Source organism: Salvelinus namaycush, chromosome 36 (assembly GCF_016432855.1).
Source record: "Salvelinus namaycush isolate Seneca chromosome 36, SaNama_1.0, whole genome shotgun sequence".
NCBI classification, from domain to species: domain Eukaryota; kingdom Metazoa; phylum Chordata; class Actinopteri; order Salmoniformes; family Salmonidae; genus Salvelinus; species Salvelinus namaycush.
The window spans coordinates 10003036-10019463 of NC_052342.1; the positions used below are offsets into that span (position 1 = coordinate 10003036).

Here is a 16428-nt window from a genome sequence, read left to right on the forward strand (position 1 = left end):
GCCATTCTACTACCAATGTTTGTCTATGGAAATTGCATGGCTGTGTGCTAAATTTTATACAACTGTCAGCAACGGGTGTGGCTGAAATAGCCGAATCCACTAATTTGAAGGGGTGAAGGGGTATGCAGTGCATTCAGAAAGTATTCAGAACCCCTTCCCTTTTTCTACATTTTGTTACGTTACAGCCTTATTCTAAAATTGATTAAATTAATTATTTTTCTCCCCATAATGACAAAGCGAAAACACGTTTTTTGACATTTTTACAAATGTAAAGAATAATAAAAAAAATAAAAAAAAAACGTATTTACAGAAGAAGACTCAAATTGAGCTCCGGTGCATCTTGTTTCCATTGATCATCCTTGAGATGTTGCTACAACTTGATTGGAGTCCAACTGCGCAATCGGGGGAAGAAGGGCCTTGGTCAGGGAGGTGACCAAGAACCCGATGCTCACTCTGACAGAGCTCCAGAATTCCTCTGTGGAGATGGGAGAACCTTCCAGAAGGACAACCATTTCTGCAGCACTCCGCCAAACAGTTCTTTATGGTAGAGTGGTCAGGCGGAAGCCACTCCTCAGTAAAAGGCACATGACAGCCTGCTTGGAGTTTGCCAAAAGGCACCTAAAGAACTCTGACCATGAGACACAAGATTCCCTAGACTGATGAAACCAAGATTGAACTCTTTGGTCTGAATGCCAAGCATCACATCTGGAAGAAACCTGGCACCATCCCTACGGTGAAGCATGGTGGTGGCAGCATCATGCTGAGGGGATGTTTTTCAGAGGCAGGGACTGGGAGACTAGTCAGGATCGATGCAAAGATGAACAGAGCAAAGTACAGAGAGATCCTTGCTGAAAATGTTTCCAGATCGCTCCGGTCTTCAGACTGGGGCGAAGGTTCACCTTCCAACAGGACTACGACTCCTCAGCCAAGACAACGCAGGATTGGCTTCGGTACTGTAATCCATCAAGCGCTATGATGAAACTGGCTCTCATGAGGACCGCCACAGGAAAGGAAGACACAGATTTACCTTTGCTGCAGAGGATAAGTTCATTAGAGTTACCAGCCTCAACTTGCAGCCCATATAAATGCTTCATAGAGTTCAAGTAACAGACACATCTCAACATCAACTGTTCAGAGGAGACTGCGTGAATCAGGCCTTCATGGTCAAATTGCTGCAAAGAAACCACTAAAGGACACCAATAAGAAGAAGAGAATTGCTTGGGCCAAGAAACACGAGCAATGGACATTAGAGCGGTGGAAATTTGTCCTTTTTGGTCTGGAGTCCAAATTGGAGATTGTTGGTTCCAACTGCCATGTCTTTGTGAGATACAGAGTAAGTGAACGGATGATCTCTGCCAGTGTGGTTCCAAACGTGAAGCATGGAGGAGGAGGTGTGATGGTGTGGGGGTGCTTAGCTGGTGACACTCTGTGATTCATTTAGAATTCAAGGCACACTTAACCAGCATGGCTACCACAGCATTCTGCAGCGATACACCAAACCATCTGGTTTACGCTTAGTGGGACTATAATTTGATTTTCAACAGGACAATGACCCAACACACCTCCAGGATGTGTAAGGGCTATTTGACCAAGGAGGTGAGTGATGGAGTGCTGTATCAGATGACCTGGCCTCCATAATCCCCCGACCTCAACCCAATTGAGATGGTTTGGGATGAATTGGACCGCAGAGTGAAGGAAAAGCAGCAAACAAGTGCTCAGCATATGTTGGAACTCCTTCAAGACTGTTGGAAAATCATTCCAAGTAGAGCTGGTTGAGAGAATGCCAAGATTGTGCAAAGCTGTCATCATGGCAAAGGGTGGCTACTTTGAAGAATATAAAATATGTTCAGAATTGTTTAACACTTTCTTTGGTAACTACATGATTCCATATGTGTTATTTCATAGTTTTAAAGTCTTCACAATTATTCTACAATGTAGAAAATAGTTTAAAAAAAAAAAAGAAAAACCCTTGAATGAGTAGGTGTGTCCAAACTTTAGACTGATAATGTATATTTCCTGAGCATTCTTATATCTTCTAGATATAGGACAGACACTTCAAAACCTTGTTCCTTTATGATTTATTTTCTGACGGTCTTTTTAGCCATTTATGAATGTGTTATTCAATGTGTTTCTATGTGCTATAGTAGTAAAGGCCAAATTCAATATTTTATCAAATATGTGTTATATCTGAAGGGGTCCTAAAATTCCAAATCAAATATTTAAATGCTCCATAGTATGACCATCTTAAAACAATTCCATATGTCAGCTTAGAACACCCCAACTATAAAGTCATAAGAGAAATTATCCCATTTTGATAGATAAACATGTTGAAAATATATTTGAAATTGTGCTAACTTGCCTTGAACTAGTCATCTATCTACACAATGATTATTTTTCTCATCTTGATAAATCTTTGATAAAGTTCAGTTCGATAGGGAGCAGTGTTATGGAGGGTTTAATTTTGAAGTTCCTTCCTCTTTTTGCTGCCTTCCCTGGTCCTCTGCATCCTATAGGTCTTCTTAGCCTGCGCTCTCTCTTTCTCCAAAACCTCAGTGTCATCCAGGATCTTCAGGCTTGGGATCTGACTGATCACATACTGCCTGTGTGGCCAGAGGAGGAACATGTTGGTGGGCGAGACACAAAAAGCATAAAGCACATAATTTCATACTGTAGTAATGACAGAACATATTGATGAGGAACAGTAAGTCTGGTATATAGCAGGGGTCGGTAACAGGCGGTCCGCGTTCCAAAAATGACCCGCAAGTGTTTTTGTGTGTAGATTGATACGAAAAAACAACAATTTAATACATTTTCGAACAAGGCTGTAACGTAACAAAATGGAAAAAGTCAATGGGTCTGAATACTTTCCGAATGCAATGCATATCACACAATTTTAACTCTAACTTATTTTGAGTTATAGAATCATGTCATATTCGTATGACCTGTGTAAGGTTAGACAACGCATCCTTCTCATCTGAATCTAAAAAGACACCTGATCAAAAAGGTGCAGCTTTAGTGTATCAGCTGTGTCCACTCAAGCTCACCTGTAGTCTATGTACTGGTCTAGACTCCCTCCATTGAAGTAGCTGGGTGCTGATTCGTTGTTCATCATGCTGAGAATCCTAAAGGAAGTAAAAACATCCAGAGGTCAGACAACAACACTTAAATGCCTAGTCACCTTACTCCTTTACATATCTACCTCTATCACTGCAGTACCCCTGCACATTGTAAATATGGTATTGGAACTGACCCTGTATATAGCTTACTTACTTTCTTGTGTTCTTATCTTATTTGTATTTCTTGTTTGTTCTACCTTATGATGTTTTTAGGATTACATTGATATGTATTACTGCATTGTAATATAAAAAACTATCGGCCTATATCGAATCTCCCATTCCTCTCAATTTTTTTTGAAAAAACAGTTGCGCTGCAACTCACTGCCTTCCTGAAGACAAACAATGTATACGAAATGCTTCAGTCTGGTTTTAGACCCCATCATAGCACTGAGACTGCACTTGTGAAGGTGGTAAATGACCTTTTAATGGCATCAGACCGAGGCTCTGCATCTGTCCTCGTGCTCCTAGACCTTAGTGCTGCTTTTGATACTATCGATCACCACATTCTTTTGGAGAGATTGGAAACCCAAATTGGTCTACACGGACAAGTTCTGGCCTGGTTTAGATCTTATCTGTCGGAAAGATATCAGTTTGTCTCTGTGAATCGTTTGTCCTCTGACAAATCAACTGTACATTTCGTTGTTCCTCAAGGTTCCGTTTTGGGACCACCTATTCTTTTCACTATATATTTTACCTCTTGGGGATGTCATTCGAAAACATAATGTTAACTTTCACTGCTATGCGGATGACACACAGCTGTACATTTCAATGAAACATGGTGAAGCCCCAAAATTGCCCTTGCTAGAAGCCTGTGTTTCAGACATAAGGAAGTGGATGGCTGCAAACTTTCTACTTTTAAACTCGGACTAAACAGAGATGCTTGTTCTAGGTCCCAAGAAAAAAAGAGATCTTCTGTTGAATCTGACAATTAATCTTGATGGTTGTCTCAAATAAAACTGTGAAGGACCTCGGCGTTACTCTGGACCCTGATCTCTCTTTTGACGAACATATCAAGACTGTTTCAAGGACAGCTTTTTTCCATCTACGTAACATTGCAAAAATCAGAAACTTTCTGTCCAAAAATGATGCTGAAAAATTAATCTATGCTTTTGTTACTTCTAGGTTGGACTACTGCAATGCTCTACTTTCCGGCTACCCGGATAAAGCACTAAATAAACTTCAGTTAGTGCTAAATACGGCTGCTAGAATCCTGACTAGAACCAAAGAATTTGATCATATTACTCCAGTGCTAGCCTCCCTACACTGGCTTCCTGTTAAGGCAAGGGCTGATTTCAAGGTTTTACTGCTAACCTACAAAGCATTACATGGGCTTGCTGCTACCTATCTTTCCGATTTGGTCCTGCCGTACATACCTACACGTACGCTACGGTCACAAGACGCAGGTCTCCTAATTGTCCCTAGAATTTCTAAGCAAACAGCTGGAGGCAGGGCTTTCTCCTAATAGAGCTCCATTTTTATGGAATGGTCTGCCTACCCATGTGAGAGACGCAGACTCGGTCTCAACTTAAGTCTTTACTGAAGACTCATCTCTTCAGTGGGTCATATGATTGAGTGTAGTCTGGCCCAGGAGTGTGAAAGTGAACGGAAAGGCTCTGGAGCAACGAACCGCCCTTGCTGTCTCTGCCTGGCCGGTTCCCCTCTCTCCACTGGGATTCTCTGCCTCTAACCCTATTACAGGGGCTGAGTCACTGGCTTGCTGGTGCTCTTTCATGCCGTCCCTAGGAGGGGTGTGTCACTTGAGTGGGTTGAGTCACTGACGTGATCTTCCTGTCTGGGTTGGCGCCCCCCTTTGGGTTGTGCCGTGGCGGAGATCTTTGTGGGCTATACTCGGCCTTGTCTCAGGATGGTAAGTTGGTGGTTGAAGATATCACTCTAGTGGTGTGGGGGCTGTGCTTTGGCAAAGTGGGTGGGGTTATATCCTTCCTGTTTGGCCCTGTCCGGGGGTATCATCGGATGGGGCCACAGTGTCTCCTGACCCCTCCTGTCTCAGCCTCCAGTATTTATACTGCAGTAGTTTATGTGTCGGGGGGCTAGGGTCAGTTTGTTATATCTGGAGTACTTCTCCTGTCTTATCCGGTGTCCTGTGTGAATTTAAGTATGCTCTCTCTAATTCTCTCTTTCTTTCTCTCTCTCGGTGGACCTGAGCCCTAGGACCTTGCCTCAGGACTACCTGGCATGATGACTCCTTGCTGTCCCCAGTCCACCTGGCCGTGCTGCTGCTCCAGTTTCAACTGTTCTGCCTGCGGCTATGGAACCCTGACCTGTTCACCGGACGTGCTACCTGTCCCAGACCTGCTGTTTTCAACTCTCTAGAGACTGCAGGAGCGGTAGAGATACTCTTAATGATCGGCTATGAAAAGCCAACTGACATTTACTCCTGAGGTGCTGACTTGCTGCACCCTCGACAACTACTGTGATTATTATTATTTGACCATGCTGGTAATTTATGAACATTTGAACATCTTGGCCATGTTCTGTTATAATCTCCACCCGGCACAGCCAGAAGAGGACTGGCCACCCCTCATAGCCTGGTTCCTATCTAGGTTTCTTCCTAGGTTTTGTTTTTTCTAGGGAGTTTTTCCTAGCCACCTTGCTTCTACACCTGCATTGCTTGCTGTTTGGGGTTTTAGGCTGGGTTTCTGTACAGCACTTTGAGATATCAGCTGATGTAAGAAGGGCTATATAAATTGATTTGATTTGTACTTGTGCATGTGACATTGAAACTTGAAAATGGTGTTTGTGTTATGGTCTCATGTTTTTTATGTTGTATTAACATGTCTGTTCAATGCTCCACAATGTTGCACCCTACTGAACGCAGTTTGGAATGAAAACAACAAAGATGTTGGCTTCAACAGAAACTGTCACCCAGGCAAAAACACACACGCACACACTGCCCCAATGGCTTCAGTAAAAGCCAGTCTTACTTGATGTTGGGGAACTTGCTTCGGATCTCCTCAACGAAGATGGGCAGGTTGCCGATCTTGTTCTTGTTGATCCACACGGTGGTGACACTAGGCATGTAGGGGAACTTGACGTGGGACGAGTAGCTGTTGCAGTCCAGGATCAGAGTGCTGAGCTTCTCCAGTTCACCCAGGAGAGCTGGGCTCCGTTGGCAGCTGAATGAAGGAGAAACATTGCCAGGTAGACTGTGTGTTAATAGTATAGTACACATGCATAGCATGTCTCTGAATGGTGTGTGAAAGAGAGATGGAATTCAGATGTGTGTGTGTAGCACGTGTGTATGTAATATGTGTGTATCTGCCTCTGTCTCTACAGGGCTCAGAGCAGAAGGATACTCCTCCAGCAGGTTGTAGCTGAGGTCCAACACTTCCAGGGTGTCTCGCTGGGCTAGTATGACTTCGTAGGGGATCTCTAGCAATCCCTGGTAGGCAAAGGAGAGACTCCGAAGCCCCAGCACCGGGCCTGGCTGACCGGGTTGGCCTGGTGCAGCAGGAGGCCCCCCTGTCTCCATGGCCAAGAGGCTGAGCTACAGCCTCCAACACCTCACTTCTCGGTGCCAACTAGCCAGATTACCAGGGGATTCAGATACATGGCGCCATAACTCCCAATATCCACCCTCAAATTAAAACGACAAAGGCATCATGATTTAGTTATTGAGAGTACTAATTACCAAAACCTCTTTTCCAGGAGTTAAACATAAACAAGCAGCCAAAATGCTAATCGCTCACCCAAACATCTGCTGAATTGTACATATAATTGACTGACAAGATAGTTAAATCAGCTGATGTACCATGGAAACCTGGGTTCAAATACTATTTGAAATCTTTTCCGTTCTTTAAGCGTTTGCTTCAGCCTGCCTGGGTTGCTATGTGGGTGGGGTTTGCAACAGGGAAGCTCAATGAAGCACAGCTAAAGTATTTGAAATTATTTCAAATAGTATTTGGTCCCAGATCTGAATCAGTCACTGATCGGAGGGATTGCATGGAAACCAGCAGCTGCGGTAGACCTTCAGGACCAACATTGAATATGTATAACCATTTTTCACCTTTGAGATGTGTTGGTCTATCTTGAATTTTGGAATGTTGACATGAGTTCATTACAGCACTGGTAGAAAGAATACACTAACAAGCATTTTCTGTCTAGAGGAACATAATACAGTAGTTTACCGTCAGCAAGGTGGTTCGGTTATCATTCAGTTCAGCCTTCTTTATTTGTAGAATACAGTAGATCAACAGCAGTGCCTGTTGTCATGTGCTACTATAAAGTCAATTCACCATTAGATCGGGGTTGAGGGTATTGGAGTCCAGGAGGCTATGAATGAATGACCCACTCTGTTAGAAAACCAGACGAAATGTAATGTAAATGTTTTTCTCCAAGCAGATTAGCCCTCTCATAGTTCTACAAACATATTTAAAACTTGCTATTTGAAAAAATGATATGAAAAAGGTAAGGTTGTATGGTCAGCAACACTTTTAAACAATCTGGATCGCTCACGAATGGCACCACGGGTGCAGCAAAGCTGTCTCTCAAACTTGTCAGAGATACATAGGAACATTCATAGAAGCAGGTCAGTTCAAATAGGCAAACATGATTTCACAAGCAATACATACAGCACATGAACAGATCTATATACAGGTAATCATTCCATTTGATCCAACTCACCACGATGTGTGGTTTTCAGGCAGCTCTACCGGCTGAGATGCAGTCTGCTCACTGCACATAAAAGGCACTCATTCATGGCTCAGCTCTGGATCACAAGATCCGGATAATCACATTGGCCGTTAACCCCTTCCTGTCCACGGGTTCTCCTAAAGGCCAAGACCCGGCATAACAAGTGGCGTAACGAAATGTTAAGTTTCAGATAGAAATGTAATGAATAGAGCTGACACGATTCCTTATTCCACGTGTCAGAGAGGCATGTTCATTCTACATAATACATTTCTCTCTGAATGTTCCACAATGTACTGGCCCAGTTATTCCCAAACAAAAATCCTTTATATTTATTCTTCTAGTCAAGGGATACCGTGACAAGATCCTGAGGCCCATTGTCGTGCCTTTCATTCACCGCCATCGCCTCATGTTTCAGCATGATAACGCACAGCCTCATGTTGCAAGGATCTGTACATAATTCCTGGAAGCTGAAAATGTCCCAGTTGTTCCAAGGCCTGCATACTCACCAGACTCACCATGTTATGTGTACAATAGCGTTGTCACGTTCCTGACCTATTTTCTGTTAGTTTTTGTATGTGTTAGTTGGTCAGGACGTGAGTTTGGGTGGGCAGTCTATGTTTTCTGTTTCTATGTTGGTTTAAAGGGTGACCTGATATGGCTCTCAATTAGAGGCAGGTGGTTTTCATTTCCTCTGATTGAGAGTCATATTAAGGTAGGTGTTTTCACACTGTTTGTTGTGGGTGGTTGTCTCCTGTGTCTGTGTTATGTTACGCCACATGGGACTGTTTCGGTTTTGTTTGTTCGTTTGTTCGGTTTATGTAGTCTGTTCCTCTTTTCATGCGTTCTTCGTTATACGTAAGTTCTTATGTTCAGGTGCGTCTACGTCGTTTGTTGTTTTGTAGTTAATCAAGTATAGTTCGTTTTGTGTCTTGTTTAAATAAATAATATGTCATCACACAACGCTGCATTTTGGTTCAATCCCTGCTCCTCCTCTTCGGATGAAGAGGAGGAGGAAAGCCGTTACAAGCGTGTTCTAGTCATGTGTACAACAGTGTGTTCCAGTTCCCGTCAATATCCAGCAACTTCGCACAGCCATTGAAGAGGAGTGGAAAAACATTCCACAGGCCATAATCAACAGCTTGATCAACTCTATGTGAAGGAGATGTGTTGCTCTGCATGTGGCAAATGGTGGTCACACTAGATACTGACTGGTTTCTGATCCACGCCCCTACCTTTTTTTTTAAAGTTCTGTGACTAGCATATCTATATTCCTAGTCATGTGCATATATATATAGTGTATCTGTGACCAACAGATGCATATCTGTATTCCCAGTCATGTGAAATCCATAGATTAGGGCTTAATGATTTTATTTAAATTGACTGGTTTCTTTTTATAAACTGTAACTCAGTAAAATCTTTGAAATTGTTGCATGTTGCGTTTATTTTTGGTTCAGTGTACTTTAGAATACTAATAGATACTGCACATTTCCCCTGAAATAAGTAGTATAACACTAAACAGTAATATTACTGGCTAAAATAGCACAGCAAATGTAACTGTAACATTATCTATATACATGTTATTAAAGGTAGACTCAGTGATATGATGTAGATGCAGAAAGTAAACAGCATAGTGGGTTAATTTCCGCAACCACTAAGAGATTTGTAGGGTGAGGCACAACTTCTCAGCTGTTTTAGTCCCCTGGTAACCACGCTGTGAACAGCAGGGATCTTGATTTTCTCATAGAACAAAACGTATAAGATCTCCAAAGCCTGTATTAACCTCAGACCTTATTTTCTGTGTTTTTCTCCATTCTTTCTCCATACATTTCCCCCAAAGGAATGGCTGAACGACCCAGACTAATTTCCGGGTTTTAGTACTATTGCTATTCTATTAGCTGTCTCCTCCTCGGCCGGTGAACCGGCCTCTCGCTCTGAAGCACCCGTGGCTCTTATTTGGTTGCCAACTCAGCCGTCAATCGGTAAGTCTCCGCTCTCTACTGTATATCTACTGGATTTTTGTTGTTGTGGTCTCTGGGTTCCTGCTTGGGCTAGATTAATTGGTGTTGATTTCTGGTTTATTACTTAGTTATTACTTAGTTGATTTCTGGCTTATTACTTAGTGCATACTAAAATAACTAACTTTATCTGGCTGGCTTGCCGGCTAAGATAACTGCATATACAGCACCTTCGGAAAGTATTCAGACCCCTTAACTTTTTCCACATTTTGTTACGTTACAGCCTTATTCTAAAATGGATTAAATACAAATAAATCCTCAGCAATCTGCCCACAATACTCCATAGTGAAAACCGGTTTTAATAAATGTTTGCAAATTTATACATTTTTTAAAATGTAATATGACATTTACATAAGTATCCAGACCCTTTGCTATGACACTCGAAATTGAGCTCAGGTGTATCTTGTTTCCACTGATCACCTTTGAGATGTTTTTACAACTTGATTGGAGTCCACCTGTGGTAGATGAAAATGATTGGACATGATTTGGAAAGGCACACACCTGTCTATATAAGGTCCCACAGTTGATAGTGCATGTCAGAGCAAAAACCAAGCCATGAGGTCCAAATAATTTAACCGTAGTGCTTCGAGACAGGATAGTGTCTGGGGAAGGGTATTAAAATAGATTCTGCAGCATTGAAGGTCCCCAAGAACACAGTGGCCTCCATCATTCTTAAATGGAAGAAGTTTGGAACCACCAAGCCTCTTCCTAGAGCTGGCTGGCCGGCCAAACTGAGCAATCGGGGAAGAAGGGCCTTGGTCAGGGAGGTGACCAAGAACCCGATGCTCAATCTGACAGTGCTTCAGAGTTCCTCTGTGGAGATGGGAGAACCTTCCAGAAGGACAACCATCTCTGCAGCCCTCCACCAATCAGGTCTTCATTGTAGAGTGGCCAGGCGGAAGCCACTCCTCAGTAAAAGGCACATGACAGCCCACTTGGAGTTTGCCACAAGGCACCTAAAGATTCTCTGGTCTGAACCAAAATTAAACTATTTGGCCTGAATGCCAAGTGTCTGGAGGAAATCTAGCACCATCCCTATGGTGAAGCATAGTGGTGGCATGGTGGAGAGTAGTCAGGATCGAGGCAAAGATAAACAGAGCAAAGTACAGAGAGATCCTTGATGAAAACCTGCTCCAGAGTGCTCAGGACCTCAGACTGGGGCAAAGCTTCCCCTTCCAACAGGAATATGACCCTAAGCACCTTCATGATTTTGCCCTGTTGGGTGAGGTTTATGACCCCCCCCCCCCCCCCCCCCCCCCCCCATAAATACCCTTCCCCATTCTCTCTCCATTCTACAGAATGGACTCTTGGAAAGCCCTTTGTTACCATAGAGAAAGTATGGTAACATCAAAAGGTTGGGGAATGGAACAATATTTCCCTTTTCTCAACTAGTTGAAGGGTGTCTGTTGGTACTTAAATAATATTATGTCAGATCAATTGTTGTCTGGGACATTATATATGACATAAATTGGATCTGGGAAAGTCTACACATTCTAGGTATCAGATTCACATGGAATTGTTGTGCCATTGAAATGTTTAAATATGAAACTATTTGTGAAAAGATTAAATGTAATTTTAGCCTCACAACAATAAGATAATTGTTTCATAGTATAACTTAGGCCCAGTCAGTGGCCACACCCAAGTGAACAGACATTGGTTGAGAACTATGAAACACGCCCTTCTCTCCCCAGTACAAAAGCCTGTTGACGGAAGTCAACCTTAGTTCCCAATGACGTGAGGACTGGTGTCCGTACGTTTAAAAGGGCTAATTTCAACTACAACCTAACGAAATTTACATGAGACAAGATAACGTGGAGGTGACGATTGCCACGTTAGAATTGTGAATTTCGACTAGACCAGCCAGAATACAGTACGAGCTGATTATGGCAGAATGGTATGAACTTTGAACAATTATTCACAAAAGAAGAAGTGATTACATCCTAGTCGTCGCGGTTATCAGCTGCAGTTGAGAACGCAGCCTAGGACGAGGACAGACAATCTCCTAAGAAGGGTACTTAAACGTATCCGCTCTACAACACCACGTCCAGAAAGATTCTTCAAAGGACAATGGCGATCTCTGCTTGGCAAACCAGTCTTCCATCTTCGACCCATCTATCGAAGCGCAGCTCAGAGTAAATATATATCTTGCATTTTCCTTTTCCGAATGGGCGGTTATTAGAATGCATACGATTCTGTATTTACGGTAGCATAGGTTCTCAAGGTCCGATAGAGTCCCAATTCCTTTGTCCCTCAGTCTTTCTGCTCTTTCATTCAAACCCAACCCCCTTTCTTTGTGTAACCAGCCGTCATATCGGGTTAGTCCACTAGGGACTTCATGACATGATTAGTAATCGATGTATGATCTATCCTGTGCATATATATGTAATTCTGTGTGATTATTTAGGTATTAAGCCAATTTGTGTATTGCTGATTCAACTTGTTAGCCAGAGTTCGTATAGATAACCAAGTACTTTATGACAATAAGAATGAGACTGAATAAGGTGATGATTAATAATTGACTGATATTGATATAAAAGATCTTTAGATCTTTAAAAAAGTTTATTCGGAAGACAGCAGCTCTATAAACACTCTTCCGTGGTGCCCCAGGTTATTAATGAGTTAATTGTTACATGGTTTAATTAAATCACGTAATCAATTAAACGTTAGGTAATCAATTTGAAAAATATCCTGTCATCTTATTTAATCATTCAGAGACACAACAGCACACAGCCAAGGCAGTGCAGGAGTGGCTTCGGGACTCTGAATGTCTCTGAATGTCCTTGAGTGACCCAGCCAGAGCCCGGACTTGCACCCGATCTATTGTCTCTGGAGAGATCTGAAAATAGCTGTGCAGCAACACTCCCCATTCAACCTGACAGAGCTTGAGAGGATCTGCAGAGAAGAATGGGAGACACTCCCCAAATACAGGTGTGCCAAGCTTGTAGCGTCATACCCAAGAAGACTCAAGGCTATAATTGCTGCCAAAGGTGCTTCAACAAAGTACTGAGTAAAGGCTCTGAATACTTATGTAAATGTGATATTTCAGTTTATTATTTTTTAATTAGCAAAAACGTCTAAAAACCTGTTTTTGCTTTGTCATTATTGGGTATTGTGTGTAGATTGATGAGGGGGGAAAAAATTATTTAATACATTTTAGAATAAGGCTGTAACGTAACAAAATGTAGAAAATGTCTAGGGGTCTGAATACTTTCCGAAGGCACTGTAGACTGAATCCAGGTGAAAGCTATGATCCCTTATTGATGTCAGCTGTTGAATCCACTTCAATCAGTGTAGATGAAGAGGATGAGATCGGTTATAGAATTATTTGTTTAGCCTTGAGACGGTTGAGACATGGATTGTGTATGTGTACAATTCATAGGGTGAATGGGCAAGACAAAATATTTGTGCCTTTGAACGGGGTATGGTAGTAGGTGACAGGCGTATCGGTTTGGGTGTGTTAAGAACTGCAACGCTGCTGGGGTTTTCACGCTCTACAGTTTCCTGTGTATATCAAGAATGGTCCACCACCCAAAGGACATCCAGCCAACTTCACAGAACTGTGGGAAGCATTGGCGTCAACATGTGTCAGCATCCCTGTGGAACGCTTTCAACAATTTGTGGAGTCCAGATATTCGGAGGTGCAACTCAATATAAGGAAGGTGCTCCTAATGTTCTGTACACTCGGTATATGTTCTAAACAATTTCCCATTGCCAGAGGTACAAGGCAAGGATGTCCTCTCAGCAGCTTGTTCTTTGCTTTATCACTGGAACCGTCTGTCAGTCCACACATGTTCCTATCACTGCTCACAACTCTGACCACTATCTCCCTTTATGCGGATGATATTTTATTATATGTTGGAGATGCTCCTCGTTCTCTACCTGTCCTTCTCAATATCTTTAAAAACTTCAGTTCAATCTCAGGTTGCAAAATTAATTGGGCCAAATCCTCACTACTACCGCTTTATAACGATATGAGAAATAGCTCCCGGTCCCCTGACATCCCAATGGTAAGCCATTTCAAATATCTAGGTATTGACATCCATCCGTCCTTACACCACCACTACCAATTTTAATAGTGTTTATAAACAAGTAGAATCAGACCTACAAAGATGGTCTCAATGCACAAATTAAATTAATATACTTCCTCGGATAAACTTTTACAGCTCTATGATTCCACTTTCACTGCCGCTGGGATATTGGAAGAAACTGCACACTTTGATTTCCAAATTTATATGGAGGGGAATGTCCACTTTACAAAGACAGAAGTGTTCTGTAGGCCAAAACCTCTCCAATCTTAAATTATATTTCTGGACCTTTATTTTGCGCCCACTATGTGTGTGGTTGAACCCCAATTTTTCAGTGACCTGGCGCCCCCTTTAGGAGAATTTAGCAAAACTGTACAGGCTCCAAGATCTGGTATATTCAAACATCTCTATCTGTCACGATCGTCTTGCTGAGAGAGAGTGGACCAAGGCGCAGCGTGTGCAAAATACATTCTCTTTTATTTTAGAGAAAGGAAAAAACACGCAACGAACACTTTAACAAACTGAAACAAAACAACAAACGATCGTGAAGCTATAGACGTAAGTGCACACACAAGCTACAAACGTACAACATAGACAATTACCCACATTAACCTAGTGCCTATGGCTGTCTTAAATATGGCTCCCAATCAGAGACAATTAATGACATCTGTCTCTGATTGAGAACCATTCAGGCAACCATAGACACAGCTAGACACCTACACTAAACACAAACCCATCTACTCTACTTAACCCCCTAAACCATACAACCACCCTAGACAATACAAAAACACATACCTTCCCCATGTCACACCCTGACCTAACTAAAATAATAAAGGAAACAAAGAATACTAAGGCCAGGGCGTGACACTATCAAAAAAGCCAAACTTACCTTTGGCCCTATCATCATGCAAATGCATGCAATATGGTGTTCAATGGGGAACCATTGCAAATATATTATTAATCATCACCATTCACCCCCATATGCCATTGTTTAATAATTACAGTCTCGTCATGGGTGGCCAACCAATACCAATTGTAATTTTGTCCAATTTGTAAGTCGCTCTGGATAAGAGCGTCTGCTAAATGACTTAAATGTAAATGTAAATGGTGGGCTTATTCACAATATCATCTGGTAATGAAATAACATGACAAATATTTTTGTTTTGCCATGTTACACCTGCAATTTTAAACAATACAAGAGGCTTGTGTAACAGTACTCTTCTTGCGTTGTGTACAATCGACACGGACTCCAACTTGTAGCACCATTCATTGTCAAGGTATGCGTGAAGGGCTGTAAGGAAGTCAGGCGCAGGAGAGCAGATATTTGGTAGCAAAACGGAGCCTTTTATTTGGCGAACCAAAAGCACACGGCACAAACGAACACGAAATACAACATAACCCATAACGTTGCGCATACATAAAACAGATAAACAATACCACATGGGGGAAACAGAGGGTTAAATACACAACACACAATGAGGGAAATGAGAACCAGGTGTGTGGGAAAACGAGACAAAACAAATGGAAAATGGAAAATGGATCGGAGATGGCTAGAACACTGGCGACGTCGACCGCCGAACACCGCCCGAACAAGGAGAGGAACCGACTTCGGCAGAAGTCGTGACAGTCATGGAGATTTATTCTGATAGAAACAGCACGTCATGCAATCCACGGCTCACCATCAAACTCTGCACTCACGCATGCTGATTTGGTGTTTGTGTAACAGCGTAGCTTCCGTCCCTCTCCTCGCCCCTACCTGGGCTCGAACCAGGGACACATCAACATCTGCATACATCAACAACTGATACCGACGAAGCATCGATACCCATCACGCCACAAAAGCCACGGCTCTTGCAGAGCAAGGGGAACAACTACTTCAGGTCTCAGAGCGAGTGACGTCACACAATTGAAATGTTATTAGCGCGCACCACCGCTAACTAGCTAGCCATTTCACATCGGTTACATTTGTTCACTTTGGGCAATGTACAGTAGTTACCAAAATAATACAAGAAGTACAATACGCAATATAATATGTTTAACAATGTACCTGATAGAAAATTGCACGTCATGCAATGCACGGCTCACCATCAAACTCTGCGCTCACGCACTGTACAACATATACAACCCCCCCCCCTTATTCCTTATTCTTAAATGCATGAAAAAGTCCCTGAAAGTTCTTGAATTTGACTTGTCAATATCTGTATGAGCCCTGCTTAACAGATGTATAGTCTTAGACCTATGTTGTTGTATAGCTGGAGTTATGGACCAATTTGCATATATTCACTTTTATTCCTCTAAAAACACATGTGTAACTGCATGTAAATCATTTTTGTTTCAAACCATTTTCAAATGTTGTTCCCAATGTCACACATTGTCCCCGTTATTTATAGAAATACCCATATATGGACTACAACTCGTAGCAGTATAAAACCATTACTTTATATGTACTTCAGTAAGCAGGTCGAGAGGGTGAGGGAATAAATGTATATTTGTGTAATGTCTGTTGGTTTGTGTTTTTTTTTTGTCTTGTCAACTAAAAAATTCCTTGTGTTTGCAATACTTTCTACAAAACCTCCCATTTTCTTTCTAGTACCTGAGAGAGATGTTGAGATCAGTCTG

General features: G+C 42.2%; 1 protein-coding gene across 1 annotated transcript; it reads right to left on the minus strand.

Annotated features, from left to right (window-relative positions):
• Nucleotides 1-2455: 2455 nt before the first annotated feature.
• LOC120030229 (U2 small nuclear ribonucleoprotein A'-like) lies at nucleotides 2456-6609 on the minus strand. Its single transcript, XM_038975574.1, has 4 exons — nucleotides 6434-6609; nucleotides 6062-6253; nucleotides 3045-3122; nucleotides 2456-2600 (listed from the first exon to the last, which is right to left on the minus strand). Exons 1-4 carry the CDS (start codon nucleotides 6607-6609, stop codon nucleotides 2456-2458), a joined length of 591 nt encoding a protein of 196 aa, XP_038831502.1.
• Between the last annotated feature and the right edge of the window lie 9819 nt (nucleotides 6610-16428).

What these genes read in the sequence shown, in the direction of transcription:
- LOC120030229 (XM_038975574.1), bottom strand. Translation starts at nt 6,609, where the DNA reads ATGGAGACAGGGGGGCCTCCTGCTGCACCAGGCCAACCCGGTCAGCCA. An exon ending in AGCTACAACCTGCTGGAGGA is followed by an intron (nt 6,254 to 6,433) that starts GTATCCTTCTGC and finishes TCCTTCATTCAG; the next exon opens with CTGCCAACGGAGCCCAGCTC. An exon ending in GACCAGTACATAGACTACAG is followed by an intron (nt 2,601 to 3,044) that starts GTGAGCTTGAGT and finishes CTGGCCACACAG; the next exon opens with GCAGTATGTGATCAGTCAGA.